The sequence below is a fragment of the Apium graveolens genome, chromosome 5 (assembly GCF_009905375.1).
Source record: "Apium graveolens cultivar Ventura chromosome 5, ASM990537v1, whole genome shotgun sequence".
Taxonomy (NCBI): Eukaryota; Viridiplantae; Streptophyta; class Magnoliopsida; order Apiales; family Apiaceae; genus Apium; species Apium graveolens.
In genome coordinates this window covers 312,230,803-312,246,090 of record NC_133651.1, presented here as the reverse complement: position 1 = coordinate 312,246,090, position 15,288 = coordinate 312,230,803, and the positions used below count along the sequence as shown (strand labels likewise).

Here is a 15,288-nt window from a genome sequence, read left to right as displayed (position 1 = left end):
AGTCTTAAGAGTATCAAATAGATGATGTCTTCTGGGAAGAAACTGACAGGGTTTGTGTTTTCCATCGCATGCACTTCTAGGGCTGCGTTTCTCTCCCTTTGTCAAGGGAAAAAAACTCAGGTTCAGCCCTATATATAAACTGCAAACCGTAGCCCAAAAGTGTTTAGGTTTTCTACTATATGTTTAGGATTCATTGATGCCTTTCATGCACATATCCGATCCTGTTTTGAAGGAAGGCATCTATTGTCAATAAAAGAGATATAAGTTTTATTTGGATAATTCAAAATATTAAAATAATTCAAAATATTTGTACAGACAAATGAATATTACTGATCTAAAGAATTCTTTTTAAAAAGTTAGTTTTCTTAAAGTGAAAATTAAAAAATAAATCGATTTAATATATTATCGTAGTTTTAACAAATCTAGTGAGATCTCATTTCAAATTTCAAATATTCTTAAAATTGGGACAAATCCCAAAAATAATAATGTGTTATTAATGAAGTTAGTAATTTTAATATAAATAATCAATTGGCTTGATCCTATAAAGACCTCAAACACATTAATTTATATTAAGATATTAAAAATATTTACATTATTGGTAAGATATTCTCGCCGAGCGTGTAATTTAAATTTACTAAACGTAGAATGTGACGATGTATTTCGGCCGGGTCATGTAGTCAAATTTTGAGTATTTTTTGAACAATGGGCCAAGTTCTAAAATGCATTGACTCGTTATAATTTGAACTTATCTAAATATGTAATACCAATATAGATTATTTATATATAAGCGATTCTATTTTTAATATTTTTTTAAAAATTATATATGTACATTTTAATTAATTTTTATAATAAAAAATATGTTAAAAATATATGAGATATATTTTCAAACTAAAAATGATTAATAAATAAGATAATAATCCATTTATGTACTATGTCTAATTTTATATCCGGAATTCAATTCTTTAGAATTAACTGTACAAATATTCAACTAACTATTATTTTTTTTCGAATTCAAGTAAGTATATTTAAAGTTAAATAAAATATTCATTTAGCACACTTACATATTATGTGTATGATAAAAAAAACACATGTGGCAATATGGTGTAGTGGTAAGAAGTTGTATAGTTGAATGAAATAACTTGAGTTCGATTCCCACAAAACACATATTAAAAACATCTTGTTCTCCTATTATATATAGAAGAGATTTTCGGTCAAAATAAATTAGGACGCTACGGAGTATTTAATAGTAATCTTGTCAGTGCTTCACACACGGAATTTATTTTATATACAAAATTTGTGTCCTAAATGTCCGATTTTTTAGGATCATCGATAAATCCTCTGCAAAAATATTTGATAACGAGATAAAATATTAATAAATCACCGTTAAAGCATTTGATTTATATATAAATTCAGTATCATACAAATGTTTTGATAATTTTAAAAGTTATCATTAACTTTTCTGATAAATCGTACAAAAATACTTAACCAATTTGATAAAATAACCGATAAATCTTTGAGAAATCATTCGATAATTTGTTAATAAATCACCAAAACAGTTATAAGCAGAGTATATCTCTATCCTATCTTATAAAAAACGAAACATTAAAAGTTTCGTAGTCGGTCGGTACTTACTGAAATTATTTATCAACCCTTACTTAATTATTCATGTTATCTTTACTTAATTGTCAATATTTAATTATTTTTACGACTTATCTATTTTAAACCTATTATAATCATAATTAGTATATAAATCAATCACCTTTTTCAATTAAAACATAATACCTTTTAAAAAAAATTCAACTAAAACACCTTCTTTTCCAAAAGTGCAATTTTATTTGACAAAACAAAACAAAACCTTATAATTATTAATGAATCCTATTTTAATCCTAATTTGTATATAAACCAATTACCTTTTCCAAATTGAAACTTTATTTTTTTTATTTTTTCAACTAAAACACTTTTTTTTCCAAAAATATCACGGCCATATAAACCAACCTCTATATTTTAAATAACAAATTTATTACTTTTTTGAAATAAAACAGATAATTCTATTTAATTTCAGTTTAAATTAAATTAAAAATTACATAATATTAATAAAAAAACTCGTGCATCGAGATATATTATACTATATTATAGCAAACGAAATATTAAAAATTTGATTATCCGTACATATTTTTTGGTACACGATGAATTTACTTAATTGGTCTTATATATATTCTTCATAAAAGTAATTGTTATTAATAACTAAACAACTATCTTTTCTAACCACAATACTAATTACATTTTTTAACTAAAATACATTACATTTTCTATTTATCATAACTAAAACATTTTCTTTTTCAACTAGAATTAATACGTTGCCTTTTCTATTTATATTGTTGCTCGATCATTAAAGGCTAAAGATAAATTGAAGTTTGTTCGGAATTGGCCAATCACTTATTTGTATGTGTAAGTTGTAACTGGACTAAAATAAATTCCAAATGTCACTATTTGGGGTTAAATGGGACATTTGGGATCAAATGGTCCTCAATATCACTTTTTGAATTATTTGTCCCAAATGTCACTTGAAAACGGTGTTTCAATTGAAGTTTTTCAAAGTAGACGAAAAACGCAATCTCGTGTTTAGTTTTTCTGTAACAATTTTTTTTTTTTAAAATAAAAGAAAAATGCAGTTTCGTTTCGTGTTTTTGTATAAAAACGCGGTTTCAAACTGAGTTTTTTATGAAAACGCAATTTCAGAAATTTTTTCGGTCAAAAACGCAGTCTCGTCTTAAGTTTATGGATATAAAAACGACATTTCAAACCGAGTTTTTCATAAAAACACAGTTTCTAACCGAGTTTTTCTCAGAATGCAAAAAAAAACAAAACGCAGATTCAAAATGAGTTAATATTAAAAACTCATCTTGAGATTGCGTTTTCCCCACCTAAACACGAATTGAAGTAGCGTTTTCGATTTTTTTTGAAAAAAAAATTAAAACGGAACACGAAATCGCGTTTTTTATTAATAACAAAAACTTCACCCGAAACTCTATTTTGGGGTGATATTTGGGGCCAATTATTTAGAAAGTCATTTGAATAAAAAAAGTGACATTTAGGGTAAAACACCCCTAAAATAAAGTCTTACCTCTTCAAGTAATGTTGGAACCTATAATTATAGTGAGCAGTCTTTTAATTTTTATCATATTCTTGAATTTTATCGTACAAATATATTCTTTTTGGTAGAACATCTCCTCCTCTCCCTTTGACTGTTATATATTTGTGTTCTTTCTTCTAGAGTCCTAAATTATGCATAAATACCGACGTGCTTGTGTGCATAATATTGACTCAATCAAACTATTTTGATTTTACTATACGTTGGAACAATATTTTTAGGTGGAAAAGCAAAAGATTTTGCAAGCTGGCATCAATAGATCTTTGCATCTAGTGCTCTTGCTATTACAGATCCAGTAAATCCAGAGGCTGCACGTGTTATATCTGTTAAATGTATTGTTAAATGTATTGAGGGTACTTTATTCAATATGTGAATTAATCAACTAGTTTTATGTACATTATATAAACTCATTACTCAATTCTTGTAACTAATATTACACAATGTAATTATTTTGTAAATACAAATGTTCTTTATTTTTTTTAGTTTACATCTCTGTAGTCTCTTTTACATATCTTCATATGTATCAGAGCCACGAGCTCGATTCTTTCGTATTTTCGCTTGATTTCACTCTCTTGTTCTTTGTTATTTTTTTATCAGAATTTCGATTTATCAATTTGTTGTTCAAGTACTGCTGCCGTGAACTTTGTGTTGCAATTTTGGATCGTTGTTCTTGTCCATTTGATTATGCAGAATTTGCTTATCTCCGAGTAATCTCCAATGTACACTCCGATGTACTACTGTGACGCTCATTCTCGTATCATTTTTGTTCCGTATGCATTTCTATGAATCAAGTTTTACTGCATACACATATAAGAGATAAGTTCGCACATCAACTGTTTGATTAATTTGTTAACCTAGTTTCCAGTGTTTCGCTCCAGTTTTCAACTGATTTCATTTTCTTCTAAACAATTATCTTCGTGCACATAAAATGTTTGTCAAATTTTCTCACTCAATTTACAATTACATTTTGTTGTCTCTATATAACCCGCGTTTGCGAATTTTAGTGTTATTTGTTGATTACCCGGGCGTATAAGCATTGTGCATTAGAAATACTTGACTTGTGCGATGGTTGAGATGAAGAACTTATTGTGTTGGAGTGTTCTGGTTAGAACTGAGGAATATTAGAGTTGATTGTGTAAAATGATCGATTTTCATATTTCTGCATGTTGTGGAGGATATTTACAAAAACTGTTTGAGGAATTGTTTGTTATAACTTAGAAGAGTTTGTGGAGGAATTATGGTTGCATGAGACTTGCACGCTTGCCCTCCAACTTGTTGTAGATCTGTTAGCAGGAACAAATCAGCCTGTTGCTCTTGCTCAAGCGAATGTCATATTTTGTCAAATTGATCTCATATATGAGATTTTGGGTGCAACATTGTTTGGTGTACTTTTATCCAAGTATGAACCTGTCACCTGCTTGAAGCTTCCTACTGATTTAATGATATCTTCACTTTCTGTTGTGGTTTATCTTACGTGATTGAAAAATAAGCTTTCTTCTGGTGTCCTCGATCGTGCGAAATTGCTAGAAATATGTTGGAGTAGTTCATCAGAAGACTCTCTGCCTGATGTGAAAATTAGGGCACGTGTCATATGATATTGTGGGAGCACAGATTCTTCAAACTGGGATCCCAGCAAGCAAAACATATCTTATTGGTACAATAGAGGCATCTGTAGCAAGTTTAGTAGAGTCTCTAATATTGAGAGTTATAATAGAAACAAATAATGTTTCACATTTTAAAAGTTTGGTCGATCTTTCTGTTTTATCAGTGGTTGAGGCGGCATGTGTGTTCTGTCAGTGGTTAGCACATCCAACTTTCTTTGTTTGGATGATAGCGGAAGATACCATAACAGTTGCCACATTTGATACGTTATCCCATTATTTTTTGTCGTGAAATTTTCTAAAACTCATATTCGAAGCCTCTTTTTAGGTTTTAAGTCTTTTGTGATTTTAAAGCAAACTATGGGTTTATTGTGCCCTTGTATGGGTTTCTTCTCCCCTTGCGAGTTTGTTTCTTACTGTATTTAGATGCATAATACATTGTTGCATTTTTCTTGATCATTATTTCTATTGTCAAGATGGTAGGTGCCCTTTGTGGGTTTGTTACTCCTTAGTGAGTTTATGCACTACGTGGCTTGTACCGCTTTGTGGGTTTGATGCTCCTTAGTGAGTTTGTTGCCCTTTGTGGGTTTGTTCTCCATTGTGCATCTATTACCTCCGTGGGGTGTTCCGTGGAGTTCGTTATGTGCTCCTGCTAATGCTCGTTGCACATTATTGCTTTGGCTTTTGTTGCCATTACCTTACCTGTTGCTTTCATCATGCCTTGCGATTACCTTTTTATGTCTTATACAAGCTTGGTATATGGATTCAAAGGTCTTGTTACTTCTTCGAAGTTGATCTTCAAGTTTGATATTCTAATTTTCTCTTCCACATCCAACTTGAGGGGGGATGTTAGATGTATTAAGGGTATTTTAGTCAATATGTAAATTAATCAAATAATTTTATGTACACTATATAAGCTCATTACTCATTTCTTGTAACTAATCTTACACAATGTAATCATTTTATAAATACAATGTTCTTTATTTTCTTTAGTTTACATCTTTGTAGTCTCTTTTACATATCTTCATATTCTAACAATATCTTTCCTGCCCGCAAGGGTTGTCTCAGTTGGTTAAAGAGGGGATAATTATCCTCTTGGTCACAGGTTCGAATCCCACGGGAGGAGAATTTATGATTATGCCTCCTGAGTCAGAGCATGTCACTTAAATGTGGTTTACCTTGGTTCACGTGATTTGCAGGCTATTGCGTGAGCCCGTAGGGTTTACCCAGTGCGCACCCGAAGGGTAGCGGTTGCGGATTACCTACGATAAAAAAACAATATCTTTCCTTCAGTCAATAGGCATTTCATGTATAATGGTGACTGGTGATAACTATGCAACAGCAACTGCCATAGCGAAATATGTTGGAATACACGAGGTGTTTGACAGGATTGTCCGGACTATCCGGTATCTCGGCTTATATCCGACTCAAAAATATGATACATGTCTCATATCCATTTTATAAACGATCCAAATTTAGCGAAAAAATTAAGCTCGGATAAAATATGATCCCGGATATGAGCACCCATATACCCGCTCAAATTATGTCTCATATTATTTTCTATAAAATGATTCTACCCGAATATCCAAATATGATCCATGGCTAATATTCGATTCGACCCCATATGTAAAATATATTTTCAACCAATTATATTTGCAAGTAAATAATCATTTTATAATTTTTTAAATCTTATATAAGTTTTAATTTCCTATAACCTATAACTTTTATGGTTATATTTTTATAATATTATATTAATTTTATACCAATAATCATTTGAATAGTAGAAATAAAAATGATACTTAATGTTAGTGGATCATACTCGTCTCGTATCCGGTGGATCATAAACTACCCAATTAGAAAATGAAAATACGGTACCAGCTCATATTCGGTTTGGATGTGGTCCTCATATATCCGAGATCAGTTTGTATCCGAATAATATGATCTCGGATCCAAATCTGGACACACTAAAAGTAAAATGATATGATAATTGAGCACGGGAGTGTCCGGTTCCACCCGGATCATTTTACAGCCCTAGTGTTTGCTGAGACAGATCCAGTGGTTAAAGCTGATATGATCAAAGATTGCAAGTTATCTTCATATTGGAAATGTTACATACAAGTTTATTTGTTTGTCTGCCAATCACATCTATAATAAATTTTTAGAATTTAGAAATAGTTTATAGAGTCGAAAGCAAACCGGTTTACTCGTTTTGTTCTGTCGATATATTTAAATCGTGTCAATGTAAAACTGCCATTGTGAAAATTTACATTTGAACCTTGATGCAATGATGCCAGATGAAAGGTACAACTGTGGAAATGGTAGGGGATTATATAAATGACTTACCAGCATTAGCTGCAGCTGATGTTGGCCTGACAATAGGCGCATGGACATATGTAGCAATAGAAATAGCCGATATAGTTTTAATCAAAAGCAACTTAGAAGATGTTATCACCGCAATGGATCTCTCCCGGAAGACAATTTCACGTATCCGCCTCAACTATATTTGGGCCCTCGGATACAACATACTAGGCATGCTTATTATTGCTGGAATCTTGTTCCCGTTTATTTGAATCCGTCTACCTCCTTCGCTAGCTGGAGATTGCATGGATGCGTCATCCATTAGTGGTGGTTTGTTCATCGCTTTTTGTTAAAGTTTTATAGAAAGCCGTTGCATCCAAAGGATGATTGATGTCGAATTTTCGTCATAATTAGTTAGGTGAATTGCAACATTCAGCCCATATGTTGAGCTTTGCAATAAAATGAAGAAGATCACTACATGTAGATTTTTGTGATTCTTGACATTCAGGTCGACATTAAAGAACATCCGGATTTTTAGTAATTAGGAATCCCAACTTCATAGTTTTCAATTCTTCATAATTTGATTCAGGCGATTGGGAAGTGATCATAATTCTACTTTCTCTACAATATAATTCAGTGTATGGTGGACCGGTGGTCATAGTTCTGTATTTTGTAAAATATAACTCACTGTGATACTACATAATTCACGTGTAATAGCTTTTACTGAAGGACATTCAGATATTTACTTCAAAAAAGCTTATGCTTGTTTTTTTCTTAAAAGGAACTTATTTATCGGGAAGTTATATTTTTTATGAAAATTACAATAGTTAGAAAGTAGAAAATATTGTTTAATTTTTCAGTGGTAATCACTCACTGTGAAAAGTAGAGTGTGAGTTACGTGGTTGAACACCTTCCCATGTTTGATGGGAATTTAAACTACCGTTGAAATTTAACTTCCTCTACTTTTGTTAATCAAACAATTTCATTGAAATGACATTTCCTGTGTATTTGAAGTCCTGTGACAATTGGATAATTTTGAAAATTTAAGACAACCCGTTTTTTTATCATTGGTTTAAATAAAAAGTCATGATGAATATTATCCACATCATATTATACAGGGTAATAAATTATGTTTTTTTTTATTTTATCATTTTTAGCTCACGTCATATTATATCTCGCTGATCAGAATAATATATGTATTAAATCGTTGGACTGGACGGGTTTTCTGTTCCCCAAAACGTTTTATAAACGATCCAAATTTGGCGGAAAAATAAAGCTCGGATAAAATATAATCCCGGATACGAGCACTCATATACCCGTTCAAATTAGGTCTCATATTATTTTCTATGAAATGATTCTACCCGAATATCCAAATATGATCCATGACTCATATTTGATTCGACCCCATATGTAGAATATATTTTTAACCAATTATATTTGCAAGTAAATAATCATTTTATAATTTTCTATATCTTATATAATTTTTAATTTCCTATAACCTATGACTTTTATGGTTATTATTTTTATAGTATTATATTAATTTTATACCAATAATCATCTGAATAGTTGAAAAAAAATGATACTTAATGTGAATGGATCATGCTCGTCTCGTATCCGGTGGATCATAAATTACCCAATTAAAAAATGAAAATATGGTATCGCCTCATATTCAGTTTGGATCTTGTCCTCATATACCCGAGATCAGTTTGTATCCGAATAATATGATCTCGGATCCAAACTGGACACACTAAAAGTAAAACGATATGATAATTGAGCACGGGAGTGTCCGGTTCCACCCGAATCATTTTACAACCCTAGTGTTTGCTGAGACAGATCCATTGGGTAAAGCTGATAGGATCAAAGATTGCAAGTTATCTTCATATTGGCAATGTTACATACAAGTTTATTTGTTTGTCTGTCGATCACAGCTATAATAAATTTTTAGAATTTAGAAATAGTTTATAGAGTCGAAAGCAAACCAGTTTACTGGTTTTTATAACGACTCGTACATTTTTGTAATATTTAAATGTGTGATTATTAAATAATTAAATAAATAAATTAGGTGTATGGGTTCTATTAGTTGGATATTATTTTTGTTAATATTTTATTAATTATGTGTGATTATTGGTGTTCGAGTATCGTATGTGTAATTAGTCATTGAACTGTGTTATTTTGTTTTTATATTTAAAGGTGATTTTATTTAAGGTTTATTTTCATAAATATGGGGATTATCTCTAAAATTATTGTTATGGCTTCATAATTTTATTAATTATTTTTAGGAATTTATAAAATTTAGAAATCAATATTTTATTGATTATTTATCGTTAAATGATTTTCTGATTTCATTTAATTATATAATGAATAATTAATTCTAGAATTCTTCAAAAATTTTGAAATTCATATTTTATTAAGTTTGGAATATTCTGAGAATTCTAGAATTATTTTGGTAATTTTTGGGATAGATATCATCTGCGTGTTGTTTCGTTTATTCGTTTAAAACTAGTATCTATTGTGTTTTAAAAAATATTTTTAAATTTTGAAAATTCTATTTTTATTAACTTTTAATTATTGGTGATATTCTATAAAATATTTTATTTATGCTCGGATTTTGATTATCTGAGAACTGCTCGTTATAACAGAAATGCGAGTCAGATAAATGTTATTGCGGGGTTTATTCGTTTAATAAAAATAAAAAAGAAAAGAAAAAGGGGGGGTAAGGGTTTGTAAAAACCGGGGTTCAACCCGTTTTATTCTTGGCAGTTCATGTCTCTCTCTCGATTTCTCCCCAATCTCTATCTCGCTCTCTGTCGTCTCTCTCTTAATTTCTCTCTCAATCTCTCTATTACTCCCTTCCTCTTTCTCTCCTTTCTTTTCCTCGCCCTGATTTTCTGTTTTCCGGTAAGTTCTGGTCAGTGGCGATTTTTCTGATAGTAAACTTCCATCGTTCTTGCTTGCTACACATATCTGCGTGTATATATATTGTTATGTGTGTGTTTATGTGTGCGGGTGGGCGTAGATAGTTGTTGTTGTATTGGGGTTTCCTGAAGTTTGGTTGTTGCCGTGTTAATTCCACCGCTGTCGCCGCCTTTCACCGGTTTCCGGCGAGATGGTGGTGACGTCGCGTGGCCGTACGTGTGGCTGTCCTGTTTTGTTACTCCTGTTACTACTGTGTTATCGACTGAATAATTTGATTTATTCGAATTATTTTTATACATAAATTCGAATGAGAATTTTGATGATTATTAGGTTAACTATTTAATTATTCGAAGGTTATATCGGTGAAATCGATGTTGGAAACCCGAATTTACCGGGCACTTGCGATTTTGCCGCCGTCGGCAATGAGCATCGGCGAGCCGACGGTGGACGGTGATGAATCATTTCTGAGTCCTACAATTTAAAATATAAAATACGATTTAAAATGCAAATTTCGAATAAAGTTATAAAATGCGAGTTAAGACATAAAATGCAGATAATAACGAATAATTGGTGCTTGTGAATTTGAGAATTGACAGTGTTGACTGGAATCGGTGGTTGGGAATTGTATTGTGTTGGTTTGAATTGGTTGTGATTGATTTGACGTCGGGACGTTCGACGGGTTAGCCGATAATCAAAGGAGGTGCTGCCCGATTTCCGGAAAAATTATATTACGGGAATACGAGGTCGTACTCAATGACTATCGGAACACCGATCAGTTATATTAACGTACTCTAAACAAAATCTGATTATGTGTTGTGATGAAATACTTTACGAAAATCGATAACCCTAATTTCGTAAAAGGACAAATATACCTATATTATGAAAACGAACACTGAACCGACTTTTGAAGACGTGAACCCTAATTGATACGTATATTATTATATTGAGAATGTTACGAGTCGGGTTTGTTAACGTATGGGTAGGTTGTTAGCGATGACAGTCAAGCATATTCGGACGTCTAATTTAGGGTATTTTGGTTCCTCTAGGTTCCAGTTGAAATCCTTAGCATCCCGGTCAGTGCAAAGCCAGTCAGAAATTAGTGTTAAAGCGTATTAAGGCAAGTACCCCTGACCATATCTTTATGGTTCAGCATATATGAATATAATGTTGTTTTATTCTCATAGTGGAACAGAATGATTTAAGTTACGTATCCCCTGGGTTTTAAATTGTTTTGCTAACTTGTGTTTTGGGGGAAAAGTAACTTCTGAAATACCTATCTCTAAGTTCTGAATAAAATGAAAATGTTTTGGAAAATGTGTTGTGTTATAATTATTTTGATAAGAGGTAGGTAAGTGATTTGGAAAACTGGATTAGATAATTGGATGAGTGTGCGGAGAAGGCTCGTAACGGCCTGGAAGTTAGCGTAAGAGGCGAAGTGGTTGCGCACCCTATTATAACCACCAGCCCAGCGTGACAGAGACCTAGCTAGTCTCTGAGTTCCGAAACAAGTTTCATAGGATAGCCTGATCAGCTGTCTCACCAGGAATCATCCAATGTTTTTATATCTGAGCAAGTGATTTTATGGTTCCCGTAACGGAACAATTAGTTTTATAGGTCCTGCGATGGGACGAATGATTTGAAAATGGAAGTAGCATGCTAAAACCTAACCCTACTATTTACACAGCACTATTAATAAAATGTTTAGAGAGCATGCTAGCTATTAAAGATCCAGTTTCAACAGTTTATCAGTTTTTATCTTTTACACTTGTTTTAGTTGTTTTCTACTAACAAGATGTAATTTTTGTTCCTACAATTGTTTATTATAAACTGTTTTAGTTAGTATTCATATAATGGTACTGCTGAGCGGTTGATCGCTCACTCTTGCAAGTGTGTTTGTATATTTTCGCATTGCAGATGCCTAGGAGATGTTGTTGTTTTGCTAAGGGCCAATTTCCAATTCCTCCTGTGTCAAGCTCCTCTGAATAGGTTGTGTCTGGCGAAGTGTGGTCTGTGAGTTGCTGTAGAATAATAGTTATGGCGGGTTGTTTTTAATAAGATGGTTTGTAATAAGTGTGTAACCTAAATTAGACTTGAACCTGGAAAAGATCTTGTGGAGAGTTGTTTATATTAAAATAAAGTAAGTTAGTTGTATTATAATTTTAGTTTCATGTTGTTGGTGACGTCAACTCCTGACCCGGGGTTGAGGCCGTCACAGTTTCGTTCTGTCGATATATTTAAATCGTGTCAATGTAAAACTGCCATTGTGAAAATTTACATTTGAACCTTGATGCAACGATGCCAGATGAAAGGTACAATTATGGCAATGGTAGAGGGTTGTATAAATGACTCACCAGCATTAGTTGCAGCTGATGTTTGCTTGGAAATAGGCGCGGGGACAGATATACCAATAGAAATAGCCGATATAGTTTTAATCAAGAGCAACGTGGAAGATGTTATCACCGCAATGGATCTCTCCCGGAAGACAATTTCTCGTATCCGCCTCAACTATGTCTGGGCCCTCGGATACAACATACTAGGCATGCTTATTACTGCTCGAATCTTGTTCCCGTTTACTTGAATCCGTCTACCTCCTTGGCTAGCTGGAGCTTGCATGGATGCGTCATCCATTAGTGGTGGTTTGTTCATCGCTTATGTGAAAGCTTTATAGAAAGTCGTTGCATCCAAAGGATGATTGATGTCGAATTTATGTCAGAATTAGTTAGGTGAATTGCAATATTCAGCCCATATGTTGAGCTTTGCAATAAAATTAAGAACATCACTACATATAGATTTTTGTGATTCTTGACATTTAGGTCGGCATTAAAGAACATCCAGATTTTTAGTAATTAGGAATCCCAGCTTCATAGTTTTCAGTTCTTCATAATTTGATTCAAGCGATTGGGAAGTGATCATAATTCTACTTTCTGTAAAATATAATTCAGTGTATGGTGGACTGGTGGTCATAGTTCTGTAATTTTGTACAATATAACTCACTGTGATACTACATAATTCACGTGTTTAGCTTTTACCAAGGACATTCAGATATTTACTTCAAAAAAGCTTGTGCTTGTTTGTTTCTTAAAAGGAACTTATTCATAGGGAAGTTACATTTTTTATGAAAATTACAATAGTTAGAAAGTAGAAAATATTGTTTAATTCTTCTGTGGTAATCACTCACTATGAAAAGTAGAGTGTAAGTTACGTGGTTGAACACCTTCCCATGTTTAATGGGAATTAAAACTACCGTTGAAATTTAACTTCCTTTACTTTTGCTAATCAAACAATTTCATTCAAATGACATTTCCTGTGTATTTGAAGTCTTGTGGCAGTTGGATAATTTTGAAAATTTAAGACAATCCGTTTTTTATCATTGGTTTAAAATAAAAAGTCATGATGAAAATTATCCACATCATATTATATAGTGTAATAAATTATGTTTTTTTTATTTTGTCTTTTTTAGGTCACGTCATATTACATCTCGCAGATCAGAATAATATCTGTATCAAATCGTTGGACCAAAATACTCCTTCACCTTATCACCTTTGTTGATGTACACATGATGGTTCACCAAAATTCCTCTCCAGGTGAATCCATCGTCTAGGTGCTTTGAACTTGTAAAACGTGATTATAAGGGTAATACCAAATTTTAAATTTTTTTGCAACATTCCGTCTAGAAATTAAACAACGGGACGTGACTAAAATACAACCAATGTTTCATGGAGTTAATATTGATTGCATTATGAAAACAATAATACCTTATAATCACATTCATGATCGAGTAACTTAGATGCATACAGTGGATGGGCACTATTCAGCAAAATTGAATTATCATTATTGATACGAGAGGCACTGTAATCATGACAAAGAGGTGGTGTCAGAGGGCTGGAAGAGACTGTGAAAACTGCCAATACCTCATAAAATGAAACATTTCATTTGATGCATATGTAAGGATAACATTCTTGTGTAAATTTTTTTACGAGGTAAAAGAGTGCACACCTCAATAGTATGCCCAGTTTGTAATGTGGACGTGGAACATATTCGTCATATTTTCACTGAGTGTGAGTGTCAGTTCACCAAATATTGTTGGGAGATTTCAGGAGAGGCTTTAATTTATCGGAGGTGGAGATCTTTTAGATTGGGTGTTGGATGGACAAAGAATATGAGAACAACTTAGTAATTTTGGTTAAGATCTCATGGGCAAATATGGTATGCAAGAAACATGAAAGTACGGGAAGGAAAGGTTTCAAAACATATGATAGCAAAGAAAATCAATTCAAAATATGATGATATTTTGTGACTAGTTGGCTCTAGTTGGCTTGAAATATGATGATATTTTAGATATTAGTGTTTTATACAAGTAAGTATGTAGTATTTAACGAAACGACATGTGCAAGCTACTTAGTTTATTATATCCTATGTAAATTTTGGAAGTTATAATGTAATAAAATTTTCTATGACTTAGTTTCGTGCTTAAGAAGTTATAACATCTCAAAATTTCAAGTAAGATTTGGAATTTGGATTGTTACAATTAATATCAGAGCATCTACTTTTTAGGATAAGGAAGATTAGGACCATAAATAAGTATGTATATGTGTTGGCGAGATGTAGTTTTTACTTAGAGTATGTGATTATTATGCACCTTTCTTGTACCTCCTACATTTGGTAAGGTATAAGATTATTACCTAAACTAATTGGTGTATCTTCTTTTGTAGATGACTTCAATTGAGGATAATACTATTATAATCTACGATCCAACTTCTACATCAGAATGAAGCGATGTGAAAGAATTTGATGGAGTGACAATATGAAAGAATTTAAGGAGTCGATTTAAGTATACCCGATTATCGAATAGGTATTTCATCTTATATAAAATGAGATATTTGATTATCAAATTATCCAATAAATATCCAATAAGATATAAACAATGATCTCATTTAAAAACGGATCAATCAATCAACCGTACATACCATCCAGGACAGTGTCTGGGGAGGGTATATTGTATGCAGCCTTACCCTCATTCCAAAGAATGAAGATGTTGTTTCCTCAAAACACCCCCAACTTGTGTGTGCACAGATATGTGTGTTCTAGGTACAAACTGATATACAATGATACATGAAAGTACGTATAAGTAAGTAGTAAGCGGGAGAATACTTTGACCCGTGGTTTTCTTCACATGGGATTTACCTATGCCGTAAGAACCATCTTCCTCCTTAATTCTTAATGTCTCCTGGCCAAAAACTCACACGCATTGCCACATCCAAGATTTAGTCGTAATGTTATAAAAATCGGTAATCGGAAGAGATCGGCGAAAGTCCTGATTTA

At 32.4% G+C, this 15,288-nt stretch overlaps 1 protein-coding gene across 1 annotated transcript; it reads left to right on the top strand.

The window, feature by feature from the left end:
* The first annotated feature begins 6,066 nt into the window (after window positions 1-6,066).
* On the top strand, window positions 6,067-7,322 carry LOC141661261 (copper-transporting ATPase HMA4-like). The gene is made up of 2 exons (XM_074468245.1): window positions 6,067-6,129; window positions 7,047-7,322. Exons 1-2 carry the CDS (start codon window positions 6,067-6,069, stop codon window positions 7,320-7,322), a joined length of 339 nt encoding a protein of 112 aa, XP_074324346.1.
* Window positions 7,323-15,288: the final 7,966 nt, after the last annotated feature.